This window comes from Lutjanus erythropterus, chromosome 4 (assembly GCF_056507025.1).
Source record: "Lutjanus erythropterus isolate fLutEry1 chromosome 4, fLutEry1.hap2, whole genome shotgun sequence".
In the NCBI taxonomy this organism is placed as follows: Eukaryota; Metazoa; Chordata; class Actinopteri; order Lutjaniformes; family Lutjanidae; genus Lutjanus; species Lutjanus erythropterus.
In genome coordinates, this window is record NC_139320.1 from 36654885 (window position 1) to 36681074 (window position 26190).

At 41.0% G+C, this 26190-nt stretch overlaps 3 protein-coding genes across 3 annotated transcripts; all 3 read left to right on the forward strand.

Moving 5' to 3' along the window:
* The first annotated feature begins 5411 nt into the window (after positions 1-5411).
* On the forward strand, positions 5412-9432 carry LOC146328878 (extracellular calcium-sensing receptor-like). The gene is made up of 9 exons (XM_084716703.1): positions 5412-5521; positions 5729-6023; positions 6187-6273; positions 6521-6790; positions 7021-7227; positions 7315-7590; positions 8003-8230; positions 8334-8457; positions 8525-9432. The coding sequence occupies exons 1-9, from the start codon at positions 5412-5414 to the stop codon at positions 9430-9432; spliced, it is 2505 nt and encodes an 834-aa protein (XP_084572829.1).
* A 3672-nt stretch (positions 9433-13104) lies between these two features.
* LOC146328879 (extracellular calcium-sensing receptor-like) lies at positions 13105-17366 on the forward strand. Its single transcript, XM_084716546.1, has 9 exons — positions 13105-13349; positions 13581-13875; positions 14037-14123; positions 14360-14629; positions 14939-15145; positions 15233-15508; positions 15921-16148; positions 16252-16375; positions 16456-17366. The coding sequence occupies exons 1-9, from the start codon at positions 13105-13107 to the stop codon at positions 17364-17366; spliced, it is 2643 nt and encodes an 880-aa protein (XP_084572672.1).
* Positions 17367-20468: 3102 nt separating this feature from the next.
* Positions 20469-25719, forward strand: LOC146328880 (extracellular calcium-sensing receptor-like). The gene is made up of 9 exons (XM_084716547.1): positions 20469-20677; positions 21188-21482; positions 21617-21703; positions 21977-22246; positions 22549-22755; positions 22839-23114; positions 24286-24513; positions 24606-24729; positions 24809-25719. Exons 1-9 carry the CDS (start codon positions 20469-20471, stop codon positions 25717-25719), a joined length of 2607 nt encoding a protein of 868 aa, XP_084572673.1.
* The last annotated feature ends 471 nt before the right edge of the window (positions 25720-26190 follow it).

The window sequence follows — 26190 nt, forward strand, 5'->3', positions numbered from 1 at the left end:
CTAAGAGCGGTTCCAAAGCTCCTCCTGAACAATTCAACATTAGGGATGCTTACGTCGGCCAGATTGGTGTTACCGGGGCCCCACCCTTTGCCCACGGGACCCGGCCAGGCCCAGCTCAAAGGAGTGACGTGGGCCCGCCTTCCTGTAGGCCCATCACCTGCGGGAGGGTTCAGAAGAGGCCGAAGCAATATGGTTTGGGTGGCAGTCGTGGGCGGGTGCCCCGAAGACCCAATCCCAGGACATGGAATCTCACAGTGGGGACATGGAATGTCACATCGCTGGGGGGGAAGGAGCCTGAGCTAGTGTGGGAGGTTGAGCAGTACTGGCTAGAGATAGTAGGGCTCACCTCCACGCACAGTCGGGGCGGTGTGGGCTTGCTTATAGCCCCCCAGCTCATCAGCCATGTGTTGGAGTTTTCCCTGGTAAACGAGAGGGTCGCCACCCTGCACCTTCAGGTGCCTCACTGTTGTTTCGGCCTATGGGCCGAACGGCAGTGCAAAGTACCCGGACTTCTTGGTGACCTTGGGAAGGGTGCTGGAAAGTGCTCCGACTGGGGACTCATCGTTTTGCTGGGGGACTTCAACGATCATGTGGGTGGTGACAGTGTTACCTGGAGGGGCGTGACTGGGAGGAACGGCCCCCCCGATCTGAACCCGAGTGGTGTTCTGTTATTGGACTTCTGTGCTAGTCACAGTTTGTCCAAAACGAATACCATGTTCAAGCATAAGGGTGTCCACCAGTGCACATGGCACGGGGACACCCTAGGTCGGAGGTCAATGATCGACTTTGTGGTCGTGTCAACTGACTTCCAGCCGTGTGTCTTGGACACTCAGGTCAAGAGAGGGGCTGAGCTGTCAACTGATCACCACCTGGTGTTGAGTTGGATCCGCTGGCAGGGGAGGAAGCTGGACAGACTTGGCAGGCCCAAACATACTGTGAGGGTCTGTTGGGAACATATGGTGGAACCATCTGTCAGAGGGGTCTTCAACTCTCACCTCCGGGAGAGCTTTGACCAGATCCCGAGGGAGGCTGGAGACATTGAGTCCGAATGGACCATGTTCTCTGCCTCCATTGTTGACGCGGCCATTCGGAGCTGTGGCCATAAGGTCTCCGGTGCCTGTCGCGGCGACAATCCCCGAACCTGGTGGTGGACACCGGAAGTAAGGGATACCGTCAGGCTGAAGATGGAGTCTTATCGAGCTTGGTTGGCTCGTGGGACTCCTGAGGCAGCCAACGGGTACCGGCAGGCCAAGCACGCTGGGGCCTGGGTGGTTGCGGAAGCAAAAACTCGGGTATGGGAAAAGTTCGGGGAGGCCATGGAGGAGGACTACCGGTCGGCCTCGAAGAGATTCTGGCAAACCGTCCGGCGCCTCAGAAGGAGGAAGCAGTACCCTGCCAACACTGTTTACAGTGGTGGTGGGGAGCTGTTGACTTCAACTGGGGATACTGTCGGACGGTGGAAGGAATACTTCAAGGATCTCCTCAATCTCACTGACACACCTTCCATAGAGGAAGCAGAGGCTGACCAGAGGTTGACTCATTCATCACACAAGCTGAAGTCACTGAGGTAGTTCGGAAGCTCCTCAGTGACAAGGCACCGGGGGTGGATGAGATCCGCCCTGAGTACCTCAAGTCTTTGGATGTTGTAGGGCTGTCTTGGTTGACACGCCTCTGCAACGTCGCGTGGCAGTTGGGGACAGTGCCTCGGGACTGGCAGACTGGGGTGGTGGTCCCTCTATTTAAGAAGGGGGACCAGAGTGTGTGCTCCAACTACACTCCTCAGCCTCCGTAGTAAAGTCTATTCCAGGGTACTGGAGAGGAGAATTCGGCCGATAGTCGAACCTCAGATCCAGGAGGAACAATGCGGTTTTTGTCCTGGTCGTGGAACACTGGACCAGCTCTATACCCTCCACAGGGTGCTTGAGGGTTCATGGGAGTTTGCCCAACCAGCCCACATGTGTTTTGTGGACTTGGGGAAGGCATTTGACCGTGTCCCTTGTGGCATTCTGTGGGAGGTGCTTCAGGAATATGGAGTTCGGCGCCCTCTGCTACGGTCTCTGTATGACCGAAGCAGGAGCTTGGTTCGCATTGCCAGCAGTAAGTCAGACCTGTTCCCGGTGCATGTTGGACTTCGGCAGGGCTGCCCTTTGTCACCGGTTCTGTTCATTCATTTTATGGACAGAATTTCTAGGCACAGCCAGGAGCCGGAGGGAGCCCGTTTTGGGGACCACAGGATTTCATCTCTGCTTTTTGCAGATGATGTTGTCCTGTTGGCACCTTCGAACCAGGACCTTCAGCTTGTACTGGGGTGGTTTGCAGCAGAGTGTGAAACGGCTGAGATGAGAATCAGCACCTCCAAGTCCGGGGCCATGGTTCTCGACCGGAAAAAGGTGTCTTGCTCCCTCCGGGTCAGAGGAGAGTCCCTGCCTCAAGTGGGGGAGTTCAAGTATCTTGAGGTCTTGTTTACGAGTGAGGGGAGGATGGAATGCAAGATTGATTGATACAAGCGGAATGAGTTTCCTCCGCAGGGTGGCGGGGCGCTCGCTTAGAGATAGGGTGAGGAGCTCTGTCACCCGTGAGGAACTCGGATTAGAGCCGCTGCTCCTCCACGTCGAGAGGAGTCAGCTGAGGTGGCTCGGGCATCTATATCAGATGCCTCCTGGGCACCTCCCTGGGGAGGTGTTCCAGGCATGCCCCACTGGGAAGAGGCCCCGGCGAAGACCCAGGACACGCTGGAGTGACAGTGTCACTCGGCTGGCCTGGGAACGCCTTGGGGTCCCTCCGGAACACCTTGAGGAAGTGTCCAGGGAGAGGGAAGTCTGGGTGTCCCTGCTCAGACTGCTCTCCCCACGACCCGGCCTCAGATAAGCGGAAGACAATGGATGGATGGATGGATAGTTTTCGAAGCTCTTAACAGTTTAAAGAATGTAACAAATATGGTTATTCTTAAGTCTTTTGAATACACCTTTCCCTCAAAGTCCATTTTAATATTGTTTGATGTCAAAGACTTTACTTTGAAGTTAAAGAACAGTCACGAGGTGGCAGACGGCTACTTTACAACAACAAGATCAATCCTCCGGGTGGATTTTTTTCAGGTGAGCTGTTGTAAAGTACCCACCCCTCTGTCATTTAGTGATGCTTTTTTTGTCTTTTGTGCTTAACAGTTTGTTCCCACTTGACAAGATTTTTTCAATATCTTTATTTTACTCAATGGATATTATTTAACCCTCCTATTATCCTCAAATATTACTAACACATTTTACCCTTGGGGTCAATCTGACCCCAGGGATATTTGCCTCCACAAAATTATTTACAGAAAATTGTTGACCAAGTTTTTGTGTCAGGCACTTTCTTTATTTGTTGAATACATAAATAACCCCTTGGTAATGAAACCTTGACCTGTCCTCCAGCGCCACCATCAGGCCAAACAAATTTAGAATTAATTTATCTTGAAAAGTTTTCATCCAAATCTTCTCAAATTTACTGACAACATTAATAACCACAAGAGTATGAACCCTATTGGTTTTCGTGATGTTATGACCTTTCCTGCAGCACCACCATCAGGTCAAATTTTCAGTTTTAGACTTGATCTTGAAAATCTTTCATCCAAAGCTTTTCTAATTTGGGGTGCATATTCATGACTCTCACAGAATGAACCATATTGATTGATGTTGGTGATCCCCCCTTTCCTCTCATAAACATATTTATTTACTTATTTTTATCTCCTTTTTTTGTGACATGTTTGTGGTTAGTCATTATAAAGTCTCACTCACCCCTCCTCTTTTGTTATCCTTTTTTTGTTTATGATTTGTTTTTTGTTTTTTTTGTTTGTTTGTTTGTTTTTTTGGTGTGTGTGAGGGGCTTACATGTTTGAAAATTCACCCATTTGTGAAACAGAAAATCATAATGAGAACATCAGTCAGATAGTCATGGAACAGTTCTTTATGCCCACAGTCAAGCTTCTAGTCTGCACTACTTTACACATGATGTGCAGAGAGTGTGTTCATGCTCCTTGCAGACATATTTCTTGCATAGCGAACAAGTAATGCTGGTCTTAGAATCATTTCGGGTGGGACAAACCTGACACCTGCCAATATTGTTCCCCCTCCCCCATGTCATGTATCAACTCAAAAGTATCAACTCTGCACCTGCAGGTGTGGGGATGTTAGGTCACACATGGGTCACACACAGACGTACAAGTTTTACACAGATAAAACAGCTTGGGGTCAAATTGACCCCAGAGGAACAACGATGCATGTAATATGTGTTCAGCACATTGAATAAATATCATCATGATAATTTTATGCTTAATCAATTGTACCCATCAAATTAGGAAAAGTCATGAAATATGAATTGCTTACCTCTCCTGTTGTCTACACTGTCTCTCTCCCCTACTCCTCATTCCTCTCCTCCACTCCTCAGCCAGCAGAGCTGCACCCATGAATTAATCAAGGTAGTTTGGCACAGCTGATAGGTGTATGCTACTGTGTGCTGCGGGTGCAAGAGGCAGGACAGGACATGATACCCCTGCACCTCTTGTACAAGACGGCAAAGGTTGGTACATTAAATCCATTGCACCTTGTGCTTTCAACTTCCACTTTAGATCAGCATAAGATAGGCCTCTATATCTCAAATGAGAACTGAATTATCAAACTTGGTACAAATATGGGATAAATATTCAGGTAGGAAGTTGGCATTGTGTTTTGGAGGCAGTAGATTGTCACAAAAGTGCTGGAGTATAATTTGTCCTTGACAGTAATATAGCTGCATACATACATGTTGCAGCACCTCCTTACTTATTTTGCTTTGGAGAGTGTACTGAAGCTAAGATTGGTGGGGGGGCTTCAGTGAGCCAGGCAGAGTTGGAATGGGACAGCCAGATCTGCCAGATTGTGTTCATTAATCATATCTTAAATAAAAAAGCTTTTATTGGTGAGTGATTTTGTATTAAAAAGAACCATTTTGACCTTAAAATCATGTGGATGATCACAAGTAGCAGTATGTTGATCTATAAAAGACTAAGTACAGACAGGGGTAACTGTTTGCTTAATGTTAACTCAATTATTCTAAACTTTGCCAGTGATTGATTGCTTGAATAACAGTTAGTGAGGAGAGGAGCAGTAAGTAACTGAGGGTGCCAGACCAAATGCTCTGCCCCCTCTTTTGCTTATGCCCTGATGGGTGGTGCAAAAGATTAAATAAGACTGCCTGTCAATAAAAATAGTTGACATAGTAATAAAACTGCACTCTGAAAAGGAGTGCGCAGAAGGAAAGTCATGTGGGAATTTTTGGAGATCAGTGTGCTCTTGCTTGTGTATTTCATATTGTTGTATTCTCGCTTTTCTTCTGTTTTGTCCTCCCTTCTTTATTCCTCCTCCTGCCAGTTACAGGGACAGTTTCATCTAAATGGGATGCACAAGGCTGGAGATGTGGTTCTAGGTGGGCTGTTTCAGGTCCACTTCTTTTCTGTTTTTCCTGACCTGTCTTTTACCTCAGAGCCACAGCAGCCTATCTGCCATGGGTGAGTCCATCAGAAAAAAATGAAAAAAATGTCAGTTTGAACAAATTATATATTTGTGCAATTTTGTAATTAGTTTTAAGCATTATAATAATTGTTGTTTTTCAACTGACTATGAATTGTAAAATCTGTAGTTGTGCAACATGTTGGCATAGCTACTGTGTTGATCTTTTCAATGGTAAGTGGTAATATTGGTATTTCTTGTGTTAGTTTTGATATTTTAGGTTTCAGGAGGGCTCAGACCATGGCCTTTGCTATTGATGAGATCAACAGAAACTCTAACCTGCTACCTAATGTGACTCTGGGATACAGTCTTTATGATAACTGCGAAAACTTAGGGATTGGATTCCGTGCAGCATTGTCTTTAGTCAGTGGTCAAGAGGAGCAGTTTATAGCAGATGAGACCTGTATAGGAACCCCTCCAGTCCTTGGGATTGTGGGTGATTCTTCTTCTACGCATTCTATTGCCATCTCTAGTGTTGTGAGTTTGTACAGAGTACCTATGGTAAGTTTCCCACTTTGCCATATAAGAATTCTTAGGGATAATTTAATTAATTTCAATTTAATGTTAGTTGTAAACATGGAGTAATTAAGCTTAAACATTAAAGCTGACAGAAACAATGAAGGTTTTTAATGCTTTTAGGTTGTACAGTCCATGTCTTTCACAGGTGAGTCATTTTTCCACATGTTCCTGCCTGAGTGACCGACAAAAGTTTCCATCCTTCTATAGGACGATACCAAGTGATGCTTTCCAGGTGAGCATCTATCAGCAAAATGAAAATGTACAAGAGAAAGACTGTGCAGTTAAGCATTCCACAGAAAGAAAGTCCCTTCACCACAATGATAAATATATTCCCTTTGTGACTTTGTGATTATGTTTCAGGTAACAAAACTGAAAGACAATAATTGAGCAGGGTCCTTTGTTGTTCCTGTTTAGCAGGTTTTCCACTAGAAGATTATTTAAGCCTGCGCACTTATTCCAACATGTTTTTATTAAATTAGGTGCGTGCTATGATTCAGATTCTCAACCGCTTTGGCTGGACTTGGGCAGGTCTACTGATCAGTGGTGATGACTATGGACTCCACGCAGCCCGATCCTTCCAGTCTGACCTGGCTCAGTCTGGTGAAGGTTGTCTGGCCTACATAGAGGTGTTGCCCTGGGGCAAGGACAAAGTAAAACTAAGAAGGATTGTGGATGTGATGAAGAAATCCACAGCTCGTGTGGTCATGGTATTTGCACCTGAGAGTCACATGATCAACCTCATGGAAGAGGTTGGGTTTGAAATGCAACTTAATTATAACTTAATATCATTACACAACTTAGGGGTCTATTTGTTTAACTGAAAGATTCCGATTTCAATAACATATTCACATGTAACAATGTATTTAATTAAATGAGTTATACCTCTCATTTATTAAAGACCCTGTAAGCAGGTTTTCAGAGTGAGATAATTTATTCAGGCAGATAACACTCAGACATGATATATTGCTATAATATACAGGTGGTGAGGCAGAATGTGACAGGCCTGCAGTGGATTGCCAGTGAAGCTTGGACAGGAGTTACTGTGCTCCAGACTCCCCACTTCATGCCATACCTGGCTGGCACCCTGGGCATCGCCATCCGACGAGGAGAAATTCCTGGGCTCAGGGAATTCCTTCTCCAAATACGTCCTGGACTACACCACAATAACAGCTATGGAAATAGCTTGGTGAGTGATTAAGAGTGCCATATAATCTGGGAATTGCAAGAATGATATATTGTCATTTTTTATAACACTGTTTTGAATATGTTTAAGGTGAACCAGTTTTGGGAATATACATTTCAGTGTAGACTTGCACCACCTCCAGTAAATTTGGTAGACAGTGGGGGGTCATTTTGCACTGGACAAGAAGATCTAGAGGATGCTGAGACTGAATTATTGGACATTTCAAACCTCAGACCAGAGTATAACGTGTACAAGGCTGTGTATGCTCTGGCGTATGCCCTTGATGACCTGCTGCAGTGTGAGCCAGGGAGAGGACCTTTCAGTGGGCACAGCTGTGGCAGTTTGAAAGGATTGGAGCCATGGCAGGTGTGATATCAGTTTACATTCCCCCTGTTTATCAGACTAAATTATTTTTATTATTTTTTTAAACATTATTGTATTATTTTTTACACCATCTGGCATTTATACTCCACCTGTTTAGAATGAAATCACATGCTTTCTTATTTCTTGAAGAGTATTTACAGTATATCATTAAATACTAAACCTTAAGATTACTTGTTGTAAAATGCCAAGCACATAGCTGAAATGATTTTCCCTACTGCTGAGGAATGGCTGTGGATTGTATTATCAGGTCAGAGATAGGTTGATGTCTTCATATGCTGATAAGTGTAGAATGCAATTTTGCATTAGGTGCTAGTAACCACTATGTTCATACAAGTCATGTGTAAATCTTTTAAATTGGTCTTCTTTTCCCCCTCCCTTAATCTGATATTCATAGCTTTTGTATTACTTGGAAAAGGTCAACTTCACCACACCATTTGGTGACCAAGTGTCACTTGATGAGAATGGTGATGTTTTGCCAATATATGATATCATGAACTGGTTGTGGCTCCCTGATGGAAGAACTAAACTTCAGAATGTGGGTGAAGTTAAGAGGTCAGCCTTCAAAGGAGAAGAACTCACGATTGATGAAGACAAGATCTTTTGGAACTTTGAATCAAAAAAGGTTGCTTTTTACATTTCAGATACCTAATTTGTGGTTCATTTACAATTCATGATGGCAGTGTCAAGTGATGTAGAATGAGATATAATCAATTTTCTCCCTATAGCCACCCTGGTCAGTGTGCAGTGAGAGCTGTCCTCCAGGTACTCGCATGTCCAGAAAGAAAGGGGAACCTGTGTGCTGTTTTGACTGCATCCCTTGTTCTGAGGGAAAGATCAGCAATAAGACTGGTTGGTATTCAGTTTTAAACATGACACATGCTACATACAATATTCAAAACTCTCCCCATTCTCACAGACTCCATGGAGTGCATCAGTTGTCCAGAGGACTTCTGGCCCAGCCCCCAGCGTGACCACTGCGTTCCTAAGAAAACAGAGTTCCTCTCCTACAATGAGCCTCTGGGTATCTGCTTGACAACCGCCTCATTGCTGGGTACATGTATCTGTGCTGTTGTGCTGAGCATATTTATCTATCATCGCCGTACACCCATGGTCCGCGTCAACAATTCAGAATTAAGTTTCCTGCTTTTAGTGTCACTAAAGTTATGTTTCTTGTGTTCACTGCTGTTTATTGGTCGTCCCAGGCTGTGGACATGCCAGCTGAGACATGCAGCATTTGGGATCAGCTTTGTGCTTTGCATCTCATGCATCTTAGTGAAAACCATAGTTGTTCTGGCTGTGTTCAAGGCCTCCAAGCCAGGAGGTGGAGACAGTCTGAAATGGTTTGGTGTTTTGCAGCAGAGAGGAACAGTTATTGTTCTTACTTCCATCCAGGCAGCAATCTGCACTGCCTGGATTGTATCTGCCTCACCAGTTCCTCATAAAAACACTCAATACTATAATGATAAAGTAGTTTATGAGTGTGTAGTTGGGTCCACAGTTGGTTTTGCAGTGTTACTTGGTTATATTGGATTACTGGCTATCCTCAGTTTTCTGATTGCATTTATATCAAGAAATCTTCCAGATAGCTTCAATGAGGCCAAACTCATCACTTTCAGCATGCTGATCTTCTGTGCTGTGTGGGTGGCCTTTGTCCCTGCTTATATCAGCTCACCAGGTAAATATGCAGATGCAGTGGAGGTTTTTGCCATCCTGGCCTCCAGTTTTGGCCTCTTGGTGGCACTGTTTGGACCCAAATGTTACATAATCCTGCTGAGACCAGAGAGGAACACAAAGAAAGCAATCATGGGTCGGGGCAAAGAGTAATAGAAACTGCACTTCATTTCATGGGACAGACTGAAACCTTCCCTACTACACAATACAGAAATAGGTAGGAAAGCAGATTAATAGTAATAGTTATGTTAAGATAAGTTACTTGAAATGAACTGAGAGTGCTTTTAAAGTTGCCAGGGGGCAAAAAAAAATTAATCATTTTAATCATGCAATCGCCTGATGGCAAAATAACAACAGCATAAATGGGTTTGTTCATATAGCAGCATATTTTTAGAAAAGGGCTGGGGAGAGAGAAAAAGCTCTAATATCAAGGAATATATGTATTAATCAGAGCAATCAAATAATGTGGCACTAGCTGAGCGCTATACTTTTTGAATTTATGAACGATTCTCTGTCAAAATCAGTGGTGAAAGATGCATTGAAACAACTCTTGGCAGCTTGCATTTCTCTCTCTGTCTCTGCAACAACAGCTAAGCAATAGTCACATGATTGTCAGCCAATAATTATGTTGTTGTTTTTTACTTCATCCAAAAGATCATGTGAATGAGTTTGCTCAAATACTAGTAGGGACAATTCTGTCTTCCCAAATTATTGGTGGGCTTGTAAGAAATTGAGAATGCAGGCTTGATGCCAAATAAATCTATTTGAATATAAAATCTCTTCCCTTTGAGAATGCTTACACAAATTCACTGAAATGGTGCAAAGAAAATGAGTATCTGAACCACATTTGTCCAAGCTCTCCAATCATCATCTTCCTGTACAAACAACAAGTGTGACAAGATAAAGAGTGTTCTCAAAGACAGTGGACACTGTGACTCAAAGAGCAGCCCTCTCGAGAGAGAATGTGGACGTCCTGATCTGCTTAAAGGCATAGTTCACCCCCCCAAAAAAAAAACAAAATCAGCTATTATCTATTCACCCTCATGCTGGTTGAGGGTCAGGTCAGGTTTATTTTGTTAGTCCACAAAACAGTGCTGGATTTTCACAGGAAAACAGTGTTGTAGAAAAATTTCCCAAATAATGTAAGAGAATGGTGACCAGTTTTCAAAAAAAAAAAAATCCAAGTCTATCTAATCCAAGTCTCCTATGAGCCTTTCCCACTTGTGCTTTTCCCTGGGCTGAGCAAAAACGTACCACAACAAATAGCATTTCCATTATCACTTTCAACATGCCATGCTGGTTCAAGCCACGCCCGAGATAGACCTACTCTGGAGTGGGGAAAAAGTGAGCCTGACCTGCCTCCAGATAGGCTGTGGTGACATCTTGCCAGCCAGGGCCAACCTGTGACAAGCTTCCTTTCTCTCCCTCGAACAAGTGAGTGTTGTGATACTCAGCTCATGTGTATGCAGGGACATGAAGACATTTCTTAAAATCTCTTTATGTTCAGCTCTCAGTGCTTTTGTAGCTTTTAACAGAATCCTTATGTATTAATATGTAGCTTCTCTCCTGTGTCGCTGTTTGGAATTTTAGGTATCTGGAGTTGTGTTAAGTTACTGCTGATGAAATGAAAACATTTTCTGTAAATAACAAAACAACAGGGGACTTTTATTGTGAAGGATTTAGGTAAACAGGCATATATGAAAGGTTTATCCATTCATCTTCACCCAAAAGACACGCCTTCAAGCGAGTAGCGAGTGCACTTTGAAGTTAAAGAAGGGTCACGAGTTGACAGATGGTTTCTTTACAACAAGATAAATCCTCCTGTTGGATTTCTTTTCAGGTGAGCTCTGTCATTTAGTGATGCTTTTTTGTCTTTGTGCTTAACAGTTTGTTCCCACTTGATTAGTAATTGTGGAATGAGTAAATATAATGTAAATAAATAATTTAAATTTGGCAATATAATATTCATGTGGTGTGGCTATATCTGACATGACATATTATCTTTTAAAAGAAGGATTTGGAAGTGGGAATGGCTGCTGCCAATAAACCAATGATCTGTTGATCCTTACAAATCAAGAGCTGCAAAAAAATAAAAAAAAGAATTGAATTGTAACCGTAAAGTTAAAAATCAAATTGAATTGTGCATTTTAAGAATCAAAACACCCCCAGTAATGATCACAAACTACAATCAAAGTAACTGTTCCTAAATATTATGATAAACTCTCCACATATGATACTTTTTTGTGTGCTAGTGAACTAAATATGCCATAGGTGGTGGGAACACAGGAACACACACCACCAAAGTTACAGCTGTGGAAGAAAATGAGTAATGAGAACATGAATAAATCTACGACATTGCCATTTAGATAATTAGTGGATGCATGTTTCTCAAGAACTGACAATATCAGATAAGTTATTGTATGCCTGACAGATACAACAGCCATTTCTTAAACAAATAGTGCAATAGTGCCACATTTTTTCAATATCTTTATTTTACTCAACAGATATTATTTAAGTATTTCACTATCTCCACTTTTTTGTCAGACTCCATGGAGTGCATCAGATGTCCAGAAGACTTCTGGTCCAGCCCCCAGCGTGACCACTGTGTTCTGAAGAAAACAGATTCCTCTTAAAATTTAAGATGTTAATGTTGAATTCATGTACCTTGAGGTGTACTGTGGGCTGCATTATGAAGACTGCAGTTGTTCTGAATTAATTAAAAAAGACAACTAAAGACAAAGTACAAACCATATTAAACTATATAAAAGTTGGTCTACATGGCCATTTATTGGAAGAGGAGATGAGGATGAGGAGAAAGAGGAGATGGAGGCTTTGCTTGCTTCTCCTGTTGTCTACACTGTCTCTCTCCCCTACTCCTCATTCCTCTCCTCCACTCCTCAGCCAGCAGAGCTGCACCCATGAATTAATCAAGGTAGTTTGGCACAGCTGATAGGTGTATGCTACTGTGTGCTGCGGGTGCAAGAGGCAGGACAGGACATGATACCCCTGCACCTCTTGTACAAGACGGCAAAGGTTGGTACATTAAATCCATTGCACCTTGTGCTTTCAACTTCCACTTTAGATCAGCATAAGATAGGCCTCTATATCTCAAATGAGAACTGAATTATCAAACTTGGTACAAATATGGGATAAATATTCAGGTAGGAAGTTGGCATTGTGTTTTGGAGGCAGTAGATTGTCACAAAAGTGCTGGAGTATAATTTGTCCTTGACAGTAATATAGCTGCATACATACATGTTGCAGCACCCCCTTACTTATTTTGCTTTGGAGAGTGTACTGAAGCTAAGATTGGTGGGGGGCTTCAGTGAGCCAGGCAGAGTTGGAATGGGACAGCCAGATCTGCCAGATTGTGTTCATTAATCATATCTTAAATAAAAAAGCTTTTGTTGGTGAGTGATTTTATATGAAGAATAACCATTTTGACCTTAAAATCATGTGGATTATCACAAATGGTAGTATGTTGATCTATAAAGGACTAACTATATCTATAAAAGGTAACTGTTTGCTAAATGTTAATTCAATTTTTCTGAACTTTTCCAGTGACTGATTGCTTGAATAACAGTTAGTGATTGTTTGAAGTTCTTGATCTTTCATTGTGTTTTGGATTTTCTGATGACTGTTTGTTGAGGGAGTTTTTAGAGAGTAGCAGTAAGTAACTGAGGGTGCCAGACCAAATGCTCTGCCCCCTCTTTTGCTTATGCCCTGATGGGTGGTGCAAAAGATTAAATAAGACTGCTGGTCAATAAAAATCGTTAACATAGCAATAAAACTGCACTCTGAAAAGGAGTACGCAGGAGGAAAGTCATGTGGGCATTTTTGGAGATCAGTGTGCTCTTGCTTGTATATTTCATACTGTTCTATTCTCACTTTTCTTCTGTTTTGTCCTCCCTTCTTTATTCGTCCTCCTGCCAGTTACAGGGACAGTTTCATCTAAATGGGATGCACAAGGCTGGAGATGTGGTTCTAGGTGGGCTGTTTCAGGTCCACTTCTTTTCTGTTTTTCCTGACCTGTCTTTTACCTCAGAGCCACAGCAGCCTATCTGCCATGGGTGAGTCCATCAGGAAAAAAAGGAAATAAGAAAAGCATTATAGGAATTTATGTCAGTTTGAACATATATATTTGTGCAATTTTGTAATTAGTTTTAAGCATTATAATAATTGTTGCTTTTCAACTGACTATGAACAGTAAAATCTGTAGTTGTGCAACATGTACATGTTGGCATAGCTACTGTGTTGATTTTTTCAATGGTAAGTGGTAATACTGGTATTTCTTGTGTTAGTTTTGATATTCTAGGTTTCAGGAGGGCTCAGACCATGGCCTTTGCTATTGATGAGATCAACAGAAACTCTAACCTGCTACCTAATGTGACTCTGGGATACAGTCTGTATGATAATTGTGCAAACCTAGGGATTGGATTCCGTGCAGCATTGTCTTTAGTCAATGGTCAAGAGCAGCAGTTTATAGCAGATGAGACCTGTATAGGAACCCCTCCAGTCCTTGGGATTGTGGGTGATTCTTCTTCTACACGTTCTATTGCCATCTCTAGTGTCGTGAGTTTGTACAGAGTACCTATGGTAAGTTTCCCACTTTGCCATAAAAGAATTCTTAGGGATAATTTAATTAATTTCAATTTAATGTCAGTTGTAAACATGGAGTAATTAAGCTTAAACATTAAAGCTGACAGAAACAGTAAAGGCTTTCAATGTTTTTAGGGTGTACATACTGTCTTTAACAGGTGAGTTATTTTGCCACATGTTCCTGCCTGAGTGATCGGCAAAAGTTTCCATCCTTCTTTAGGACGATACCAAGTGATGCTTTTCAGGTGAGCATCTATCAGCAAAAATGAAAATTTATAAAAGAAAGCATGTGCAGTTGCACAGAAAGAAAGTCCCTTCACCACAATGATAAATATATTCCCTTTGTGATGTTGTGGTTTTGTTTCAGGTAACAAAACTGAAAGGCAATAATTGAACAGGGTCCATTGTTGTTCCTCTTTGGCAGGTTTTCCACTAGAAGATTATTTAAACCAGCATTTAACACTTATGTTTATTAAATTAGGTGCGTGCTATGATTCAGATTCTCAACCGCTTTGGCTGGACTTGGGCAGGTCTGCTGATCAGTGGTGATGACTATGGACTCCACGCAGCCCGATCCTTCCAGTCTGACCTGGCTCAGTCTGGTGGAGGCTGTCTGGCCTACATAGAGGTGTTGCCCTGGGGCAAGGACAAAATTAAACTAAGAAGGATTGTGGATGTGATGAAGAAATCCACAGCTCGTGTGGTCATGGTGTTTGCACATGAGAGTCACATGATCAACCTCATGGAAGAGGTTGGGTTTGAAATGCAACTTAATTATAACTTAATATAGTTGTACAATTTAGTGGTATATTTGTCAAATTTAAGGATTTTCGTTACAATAACATATTCACATGTGAAAATATATTTAATTGAATGAATTATACCTTTTATTTATTAAAGACCCTGTAAGGTTTTCAGAGTGAGATCATTTATTCAGGCAGATAACACTCAGTCATGATATATGCATCAATTTGCTCATAAAACAGGATTGCACCTGTGTATGTATGAGTAAGACAAGACAATCAAGTAAACATATATTTAAATTTGCTGTAATACACAGGTGATGAGGCAGAATGTGACAGGCCTGCAGTGGATTGCCAGTGAAGCTTGGACAGGAGTTACTGTGCTCCAGACTCCCCACTTCATGCCATACCTGGCTGGCACCCTGGGCATTGCCATCCGACGAGGAGAAATTCCTGGGCTCAGGAAATTCCTTCTCCGAATAGGTCCTGAACTACACCACAATAACAGCTATGGAAATAGCTTGGTGAGCGATTAAGAGTGCCATATAATTTGGGAATTGCAAGAATGATATATTGTCATTTTTTATAACACTATTTTAAATATGTTTCAGGTGAACCAGTTTTGGGAATATACATTTCAGTGTAGACTTGCACCACCTCCAGTAAGTTGGGTAGACAGTGGGGGGGCATTTTGCACTGGACAGGAATATCTAGAGGATGCTGAGACTGAGTTATTGGACATTTCAAACCTCAGACCAGAGTATAACGTGTACAAGGCTGTGTATGCTCTGGCGTATGCCCTTGATGAAATGCTGCAGTGTGAGCCAGGGAGAGGGCCTTTCAGTGGACACAGCTGTGGCAGTTTGAAAGGATTGGAGCCATGGCAGGTGTGACATCAGTTTAGACTCCAACTGTTTATCAGATCAAATTATTTTTATTATTTTCTTTAAACATTATTTTATTATTTTTACACTGTCTGGCATTTATACTCCACCTGTTTAGGATGAAATCACATGCTTTATTATTTCTCACAGAGTATTTACAGTATATAATTAAATACTAAACCTTAAGATTACTTGTTGTAAAATGCCAAGCACATAGCTGAAATGATTTCCCCTACTGCTGAGGAATGGCTGTTGATTGTATTATCATGTCAGAGATAGGTTGATGTCTTCATATGCTGATAAGTGTAGAATGCAATTTTGCATTAAGTGCTAGTAACCACTATGTTCATATGAGTCATGTGTAAATCTTTTAAATTGGTCTTCTTTTCCCCCTCCCTTAATCTGATATTCATAGCTTTTGTATTACTTGGAAAAGGTCAACTTCACCACACCATTTGGTGACCAAGTGTCATTTGATGAGAATGGTGATGTTTTACCAATATATGATATCATGAACTGGCTGTGGCTCCCTGATGGAAGAACTAAACTTCAGAATGTGGGTGAAGTTAAGAGGTCAGCCTTCAAAGGAGAAGAACTCACAATTGATGAAGACAAAATCTTTTGGAACTTTGAATCAAGAAAGGTTTCTTCTTACATTAGAGACACCTAATGTGTGGTTCATTGACAACTCATTATAGCAGTGTCAAATGATGTAGAATAAGAGATATTTAATTTTCTCCCTATAGCCACCCCGGTCAGTGTGCAGTGAGAGCTGTCCTCCAGGTACCCGCATGTCCAGAAAGAAAGGGGAACCTGTGTGCTGTTTTGACTGCATCCCTTGTTCTGAGGGAAAGATCAGCAATGAGACTGGTTGGTATTCAGTTTTAAACATGAGAGTTTATTCATACAATATAATCAAATATGTGTTTCAAGACTTCCCATTTTCATAGACTCCATGGAGTGCACCAGTTGTCCAGAGGACTTCTGGCCCAGCCCCCAGCGTGATCACTGTGTTCCTAAGAAAACAGAGTTCCTCTCCTACAATGAGCCTCTGGGTATCTGCTTGACAGCTGCTTCATTGCTGGGCACATGTATCTGTGCTGTTGTCCTGAGCATCTTTATCTATCATCGCAGAACACCTATAGTACGCGCCAACAATTCAGAGCTGAGTTTTCAGCTATTGTTGTCACTTAAATTATGTTTCCTGTGTTCACTGCTGTTTATTGGTCGTCCCAGACTGTGGACATGCCAGCTGAGACATGCAGCATTTGGGATCAGCTTTGTGCTTTGCATCTCATGCATCCTGGTGAAAACCATAGTTGTTCTGGCTGTGTTCAAGGCCTCCAAGCCAGGAGGTGGAGCCAGTCTGAAATGGTTTGGTGTTTTGCAGCAGAGAGGAACAGTTATTGTTCTTACTTCTATTCAAGCAGCAATCTGCACTGCCTGGATTGTATCTGCCTCACCAGTTCCTCATAAAAACACTAAATACTACAATGATAAAATAGTTTATGAGTGTGTAGTTGGGTCCACAGTTGGTTTTGCAGTGTTACTTAGTTACATTGGCTTACTGGCTATTCTTAGTTTTCTGATTGCATTTATATCAAGGAATCTTCCAGATAGCTTCAATGAGGCCAAACTCATCACTTTCAGTATGCTGATCTTCTGTGCTGTGTGGGTGGCCTTTGTCCCTGCTTATATCAGCTCACCAGGTAAATATGCAGATGCAGTGGAGGTCTTTGCCATCCTGGCTTCCAGTTTTGGACTCTTGGTGGCACTGTTTGGACCCAAATGTTACATAATCCTGCTGAGACCAGAGAGGAACACAAAGAAAGCAATCATGGGTCGGGGCAAGGAGTCATAGAAACTGCACTTCAGTTCATGGGACTGACTGAAACCTTCCCTACTACACAATACAGAAATAGGTAGGAAAGCAGATTAATAGTAATAGCCATGTTAAGATAAGCCACTTGAAATGAACTGAGAGTGCTTTTAAAATTGCAGGGGGCAAAAAAATTTAATCATTTTAATCATGCAATCGCCTGATGGCAAAATAACAACAGCATGAAAGGGTGTGTCCATATAACCCTCATTTTTAGAAAAGGGCTGGGGAGAGAGAAAACCACTACATTGTTCACAAACCATAATATGAAAGAATTCATGAGCACTCAAATAATGTGGCACTAGCTGAGCACCAAATATTTTTTTCAGTTTTTGAACTATGCTCTGTCAAAATCAGTTCGGGAAGGTGCATCAAAACAACTCTTGGCAGCTTGCAGCTCTCTCTGTCTGTGAAACAACAGCTAAGCAATAGTCACATGATTGTCAGCCAATAATTATGTTTTTTTTTTTTTTTACTTCATCCAAAAGATCATGTGAATGAGTTTGCTCAAATACTGGTAGGGACAATTCTGTCTTCCCAAATAATTGGTGGGCGCATGTCCCTACCCTATATGGAAAGGTACATTTGTAAGAAATTGAGAAAGCCAAATAAATAGTTGCCAAATAAATCTATTTGAATATAAAATCTTTTCCCTTTGAGAATGCTTACACAAATTCACTGAAATGGTGCAAAGAAAATGAGCATCTGAACCACATTTGTCCAAGCTCTCCAATCATCATCTTCCTGTACAAACAACAAGTGTGACAAGATAAAGAGTGTTCTCAAAGACAGTGGACATTGTGACTCAAAGAGCAGCCCTCTCGAGAGAGAATGTGGACGTCCTGATCTTCTTTTTTTTTGTTAGCCTACAAAACACTGCTGCACTGGAAAACAGTGTTGTAGAATCCCCCAAAAAGTGTAGGTGAATTATGACCAGTTTTTAAATTAAAAAAATAAAAACTGGAAAAATCACAAAATGCCTCCATATTGCTTGTCTAGGTCTTTTCCAAGAACAAATCAACAGGGGACCTTTAATTTGAAGTATTCAAGGAAATAGACGTGTATATTTATCCACCTTTATACAGCAGTTCAACTCAAGCCTCCTCAAGCTTGTCTTCATTCAAAAGACAAACCTTCCAGTGGGTAGCCCTGTTGTAATGGAAACCCCTGCCGTGCTGGGCTGACAGACTGAGTCAAACCGAGTTGAGCCAGGACAGATCTGTGTATGGAAAAGGCCCAAGTCCCAACATGCTGTTTTCACACCATCACACCACATACACCCAGTTCAGACAGTGTGCATGTGAACGTGGCACTAAGCTAAGGATTTACAGTGAAGATTCAGGCTAAAAACATTGTGTAAATAACATTTATGTAGTCAACTTATCATATGGGGGCTTTAGGAGACTTGGATTACACCAGACCAGTCTAGAGGCATTAAATGTTTTTATTCTGTTGCTTTTTGCATTTGAAAACTGGTCACTATTTGTGTCCATTGTTTGGGGGATTTTGTAATGCTGTTTTACTGTGAAAATCCAGCAGTGTTTTGTGGACTAAAAAACTAAAGCTGAACTTCAATTGGCATGAGATTGAGTACATAATGAAATTATTTTTATTTTTGGTTGAACTATCCCTTTAAAAAAGAATTTGAAAATTTTGACAGTTGTCAGAACCCCTCAAAGGGCATAATAAGATTTAAAAAGTTACTAGTGTGACATGTTCACCTGTTTTTCATTCAGATATTAGCTTTTAAAGCTCTTAACAGTTTAAAGAATGTGACAATACAATGAATACACCATTCTGTCAAAGTCCATTTTAATATTACAATCATAATGTTGTGTTTTTTATTTTGTTGTGAGCTTGAATTTCATCTGCTATTGTTTCATGTTAAAGACTGCACTTTGAAGTTAAAAAAAGAGTCATGAGATGGCAGAAGGTTACTTTACATCAACAGGATTAATTGTCCTGGTGGATTTTTTTCAGGTGAGCTGTTGTAAAGTAGCTGTTGTCTTTTGTGCTTAACAGTTTGTTTCCACTTGACTAGTTATAGTGGAATAAGTTACTGTATTGTCAATACATTATTTAAATTTGGCCATGTGGTCTTAGTGTGGTGCATATTATATCTGACTTTATAGCTCGTCTTTTAAAAGAAGGATTTGGAAGTAGGAATGACCGTTGACAAGGCAATAAACTGATGATCTGTATAAAAAGAATTGAACTGTGACAGTAAAGTTAAAAGTCAAATTGAATTGTGCATTTTAAGGACCAAAACGCCATTAGTAATGATGACAAACTACAATCAAAATAGACACAGTGGCTCTTCTGTGATGTATTAGCATCTATCACAGTTTCTTTAAGTAACTGTTACTAATCATTAAGATAAACTGTCCTCATATGATATATTTTTGTGAGCTAGTTAGCTAAATATGCTGTCGGTGTTGGGAAACACAGTAACACATGCCACTAAACTAAATGAACACTATGAACAAACCCCTGTGGAAGAAGAGGAGGAAATAGCTGCAGCCCTGGTTAAACTGTCTAACGAGAAAATCTACATTGCCAATTAAGTAAACAAGAATCTAATGCAAAAACAAGAACCGACAATATCTAATTGCATGCCAGACAGATGCAACAGTCATTCATTAAACACAGTGCAATAAAAAAAATACATGCTAATATGTGTTAGTTCAGCTCATGTATTAGTATGCTGCAACCATGAAGTAGATATTTTACTGGAAGTTGAAACAGCCTATCTAAGTCAACTTAATATGATACTGAAAAAAATATAAATACATAAAATTACTTTTCGGCAAATGTGGGTGGGAAAGGTTGCTAACATAGCCTTCATTTGATTTTACTAAAACTGCAGAAATTGAAGCCTCAATACAAAATAAATCTCAAATGAAATGTATTTTAGGCCCTGCCCCTTCTTTTGCTTATTCTCTGATGGGTGGTCCTCAAGATTAAACATTACTGGATATTTAATAAAAAGGGTTGACATAGCAATAAAACAGACCAGTGTCCAAAAAGGGGATAAACAGGAAGAGAGTCATGTGGGCCTTTTCAGATATCAAATTGCCCTTGCTGATGTATTTCATGTTATTGTATTCCTATGTGTCCTCTGCTGTTTCCTCTCCTCTTTATTCCTCCTCATGTCAGTTACAGGGACAGTTTCATCTGAATGGGATGCACAAGGATGGAGATGTGGTTCTAGGTGGGCTGTTTGAGATCCACTTCTTTTCTGTCTTTCCTGACCTGTCTTTTACCTCAGAGCCACAGCAGCCTATCTGCCATGGGTGAGTCTGTTGGGAAAATAGCAACAAGGAGAAACTGGAGAGTTCCCATTAGTAGAATGCATTTCTGATAATCAAATATTACTCTGAAAAGAATTACACTATGCATTGATTGATTTTTTTTGCACAGTATTATTTAAGAATAGTAAATCTGGTCACTGGTGTGCATGGGACTAAATATCACTGCCTTGTTAACATACTACATTGCCTTATCTAATAAATTTTCTGTTGGACTGGTGTTACTGTTGAAATCTGATGTTGTTGCCCTTATTATGTGTGCAATTGTTGCACAGTCTATATTTGCAACACTACAGTTGGCACAGTCACTGTATGTTGTGTTTTTCAATAAGTAAACTGTTATCTGTCTTCCTTCAGTTTTGATGTTCTTGGATCATCTTGCTATGTTGGCTTTCTTCTTTGCAAAATCTGTTGTTTTGCAAACTGTACATGTTGACACACCGAATATGCCATGTGGCATTTTTCAATAGTAATCAGTGGTATTTCTTGTGTTAGTTTTGATGTTCTAGGATTCAGGCAGGCTCAGACCATGGCCTTTGCTATTGATGAGATCAACAGAAACCCCAACCTGCTACCTAATGTGACTCTGGGATACAGTCTATATGATAACTGCGTCAAACTAGGGATTGGATTCCGTGCAGCATTGTCCTTAGTCGGTGGTCAAGAGGAGCAATTTATATTAAGAGAAACCTGTGAAGGAACCCCTCCAGTCCTAGGGATTGTGGGTGATTCTTCCTCTACACGTTCTATTGCCATCTCCAGTGTCTTAGGTTTGTACAGAGTACCTATGGTAAGTTTTCCGCCTTGTGATCTAAGAATTTTGATTACAATTCAAATTTAATGTTAGTTGCAATTAGCTTTAGAGAGTTGAAAAGCTGGTAAAGGTTTTGAATGTTTTTAGGATGTACAGTCTGTCTTTCACAGGTGAGTTATTTTGCCACATGTTCCTGCCTGAGTGACCGACAAAAGTTTCCATCCTTCTTCAGGACGATCCCAAGTGATGCTTTCCAGGTGAGCATCTCTCAGCAAAATAAAAATTCATAAAAGAAAGCATGAGCAGTTATACATTTCTCAGAAAAAACACCCCACTGTAGTGAAAAATGTACTCCTTTGTGAAATACCAGTATTACCATTATTTGTGTTGCTGATGGGCTTATCTGGCCTGAAATAACAAGCTGAAAGGCAATAATTAAATAAGGTCTTTTGTTGAACCTGTTTAGCAGTTTCTCCCCTGAAATATTAGTTCAACTTGTGGTCTAATCCCTTCACTCTGTATTCATATAGGTCCGTGCTATGATTCAGATTCTCAACCACTTTGGCTGGACTTGGGCAGGTCTGCTGGTCAGCGATGATGACTATGGACTCCACGCTGCCCGATCTTTCCAATCTGACCTGGCTCAGTCTGGTGAAGGTTGTCTGGCCTACTTAGAGGTTTTGCCTTGGAGCAATGACAAAGCTGAACTACAGAAGATTGTTAATGTGATGAAGAAATCTACAGCTCGTGTGGTAATCGTGTTTGCACATGAGAGCCACATGATTAATCTCATGGAAGAGGTTGGGTTTGAAATACCATTTAATTATAACTTCATATAATAAAACAAATCAATGTTTTATTTGTGGAACTGAAAGATTTAAGTTTCAACATATTCGCCTGTGACAAATATATTGTATTGAATGAGTCAGACTTGAGATTTGTTAAAGACCCTGTTTGCAGGTTTTAGAGTGAGACAATTTATTCAGACAAATAACACTGAGTTATGATACATCACTTTGTATCAAGAAAAGATGGTCCCACTCAGAAGCTATGTCATCTCATGAGCTTTATCTTAATAATTTCTTTCTGGTATGATTCACAGGTGGTGAGGCAGAATGTGACAGGCCTGCAGTGGATGGCCAGTGAAGCTTGGACAGCAGCTACTGTGCTCCAGACTCCCCACCTAATGCCATACCTGGCTGGCACACTGGGCATCGCCATCCGACGAGGAGAAATACCAGGGCTCAGAGAATTCCTCTTACAAATACGTCCTGAACTACACCACAACATCAGCTATGGAAATAGCATGGTGAGAATTAAAACATACAGTCTGACATAGCAAGAATATTATATTGTTGTTTTTTTTAACTTGCTTTTTTCAATATATTTCAGATAAACCAGTTTTGGGAATATACTTTTCCGTGTAAATTTGCACCAGTTCCTGTAGGTTGGGTTGAAGCTGGGGGACCATTATGCACTGGACAAGAAGATCTAGAAGATGCTGAGACTGAATTTTTGGACATTTCAAATCTCAGGCCAGAGTATAATGTGTACAAGGCTGTGTATGCTCTGGCGTATGCCCTTGATGAAATGCTGCAGTGTGAGCCAGGGAGAGGGACTTTCAGTGGGCACAGCTGTGGCAGTTTGAAAGGATTGGAGCCATGGCAGGTGTGATATCAGTTTACATTCCTGGTTTATCAGTCTAAGTTATTATTTTTTTAACTTTATTTTATTATTTTTTACACCATCTGGCATTAATGTAATGCAACAACTTAATTTACCATTAAGTACTCAGCAAATAGTTGAAGGGATTTTCCCTACTGCTGGTTAATAGCAGATGATGATTTTGTCAGGTCAGTGACAGGTTGTCTTCATATGTTGATAAGTCTAGTATGCAGCAGGGGTTGACAATATAGAAACTCTGCTACAGTATGAATTTTGACCTCACCACACTGAAGGGTAGAGCCCTCACTTTCCTTCAACAAGAAGAAAAGCTGGCACAAGATTCGTTTGGAAATGGTTAAAAGTGCTGCACAGTCAATCTAGCATGCTGTGTTTAAATAAAACATGGCGGAGGTGGATGAGAGGCTGTAGACAGAGCACCTTAAAATACTTCTGTCACTTTCTAACTTCTTTGACTTATCTTGACTTGTGCAGGAGCTGTCCAGACACAGAAAGCAAATGAGAGGCTGCAGCATGTCAATAAATTACAATATAAGATTAAAGAACCAATAAAAGAACAATTTCTTTCTCTTCAATTTTGAGATACGCTAGAAACTAAACAGGTTAACTACATGCAGACATGTTTGTTTAGCTTGTTTGCAACAATTTGCTACAGTCCACATGACAATAAGGAGGACTTGGTCAAAAAAGACTGATGCATCTTGCATTATCCGCACATAACAGTTCAGGATAAAAAGTCAAACAATGAGCAGAAAATTGACAAATCTTGTCAAAAGTAGTGAACAAGAGTGATAGTACTTGATATACCTGAAAATGTTTTGTATTATTTTTCTATTTATTACCCCAGTTTTGCATAGTAAATGTTGTTAAAATACCTCTGTACTATGTGAAATAGGAATATGGTTGAATGCAGTAATACCTGCCATGCAATTGCCATACCAGTGCTTTACACCAAACAGAAGTATTTATATTTAAAGAAAAATACCATGGTACATGTAGTTACCATCTGTGTTTCAAATTACACTGTGATCTTAGGCCATATTGCCTATTGTGCAGTATATTTGAATACTAGGTAGGCTCACCTTAGTCATATATAATTCTTTTTTTTAATTTGTTCTCTCTGATTTTCTTTTATTCCTTATTTTGATTTTCATAGCTTTTGTATTACTTGGGTAAAGTCAACTTCACCACATCATTTGGTGATCAAGTGTCATTTGATGAGAATGGTGATGCCTTACCAATATATGATATCATGAACTGGCTGTGGCTCCCTGATGGAAGATCTAAACTTCAGAATGTGGGTGAAGTTAAGAGGTCGGCCTTCAAAGGAGAAGAACTCACAATTGACGAAGGAAAAATCTTCTGGAACTTTGAATCAAAAAAGGTTAATTACAATTTTTCAGACAACCCACTGATAACTTATCATATCAGTTTAAGGTAGTGTAGAATAATAGATGTTTAATTTTCTCCCTATAGCCACCCCGGTCAGTGTGCAGTGAGAGCTGTCCTCCAGGTACCCGCATGGCCAGAAAGAAAGGGGAACCTGTGTGCTGTTTTGACTGCATCCCTTGTTCTGAGGGAAAGATCAGCAATGAGACGGGTTGGTATTCAGTTTTTAACATGACAGTTTGTACATATAATAAACACATTTATCTTCTTGACTGTTCCAATTTTCACAGACTCCATGGAGTGCATCAGTTGTCCAGAGGACTTCTGGCCCAGCCCCCAGCGTGACCACTGTGTTCCTAAGAAAACAGAGTTCCTCTCCTACAATGAGCCTCTGGGTATCTGCTTGACAGCTGCCTCATTGCTGGGCACATGTATCTGTGCTGTTGTCCTGAGCATCTTCACCTATCATCGCAAAACACCTATAGTACGCGCCAACAATTCAGAGCTGAGTTTCCAGCTATTGTTGTCACTTAAGTTATGTTTCCTGTGTTCACTGCTGTTTATTGGTCGTCCCAGGCTGTGGACATGCCAGCTGAGACATGCAGCATTTGGGATCAGCTTTGTGCTTTGCATCTCATGCATCCTGGTGAAAACCATGGTGGTTCTGGCTGTGTTCAAGGCCTCCAAGCCAGGAGGTGGAGCCAGTCTCAAGTGGTTTGGTGTTTTGCAGCAGAGAGGAACAGTTCTGGTTCTTACTTGTATTCAGGCAGCAATCTGCACTGCCTGGCTTGTATCTGCCTCACCAGTTCCTCACAAAAACACTCAATACCACAATGACAAAATAGTTTATGAGTGTGCAGTTGGGTCCACAGTTGGTTTTGCAGTGTTACTTGGTTATATTGGCTTGCTGGCTATCCTCAGTTTTCTGATTGCATTTATATCAAGGAATCTTCCAGATAGCTTCAATGAGGCCAAATTCATCACTTTCAGCATGCTGATCTTCTGTGCTGTGTGGGTGGCCTTTGTCCCTGCTTATATCAGTTCACCAGGAAAATTTGCAGATGCAGTGGAGGTCTTTGCCATCCTTGCCTCCAGTTTTGGCCTCTTGGTGGCACTGTTTGGACCCAAATGTTACATAATCCTGCTGAGACCAGAGAGGAACACAAAGAAAGCAATCATGGGTCGAGGCAAGGAGTCATAAAAAGTATACCTTATTTAATGGGACTGAACTGAATGAATTAATTTTTTCTCTACATTAAAAACAAACAGGCAGAAAAGTAAGTTAACACTAACAGTAATGCTAAGATATTGAGAAAGCAGGGCTAATGCCAAATAAATGTATCATAATATGAAATCTCTTACCATTTACATAAGACTAATTAAAACAAGTTATACAGTTTCTTCCAGGCACAAGTTAAAATACAAGCAGTTGCACTTTAAATGTTATTACTGTGACTTTTGATGGTTTAAGTTGAACTTACACCTGTTTAAACTATAAATTCTGAATTCACTATGCAGACAGTCTGGGTGTTATTAATATTATGTCATGCCTTTAATTTTGACCCGTCTGGAATTGATGTGGCGTGAAAGAGAAATCTGAATGGACGGCAAAGGAGATACCTGCACACCAGTTTGACTGGACTGGAAAGCCACAAAGGAGTCCACAAGTTGA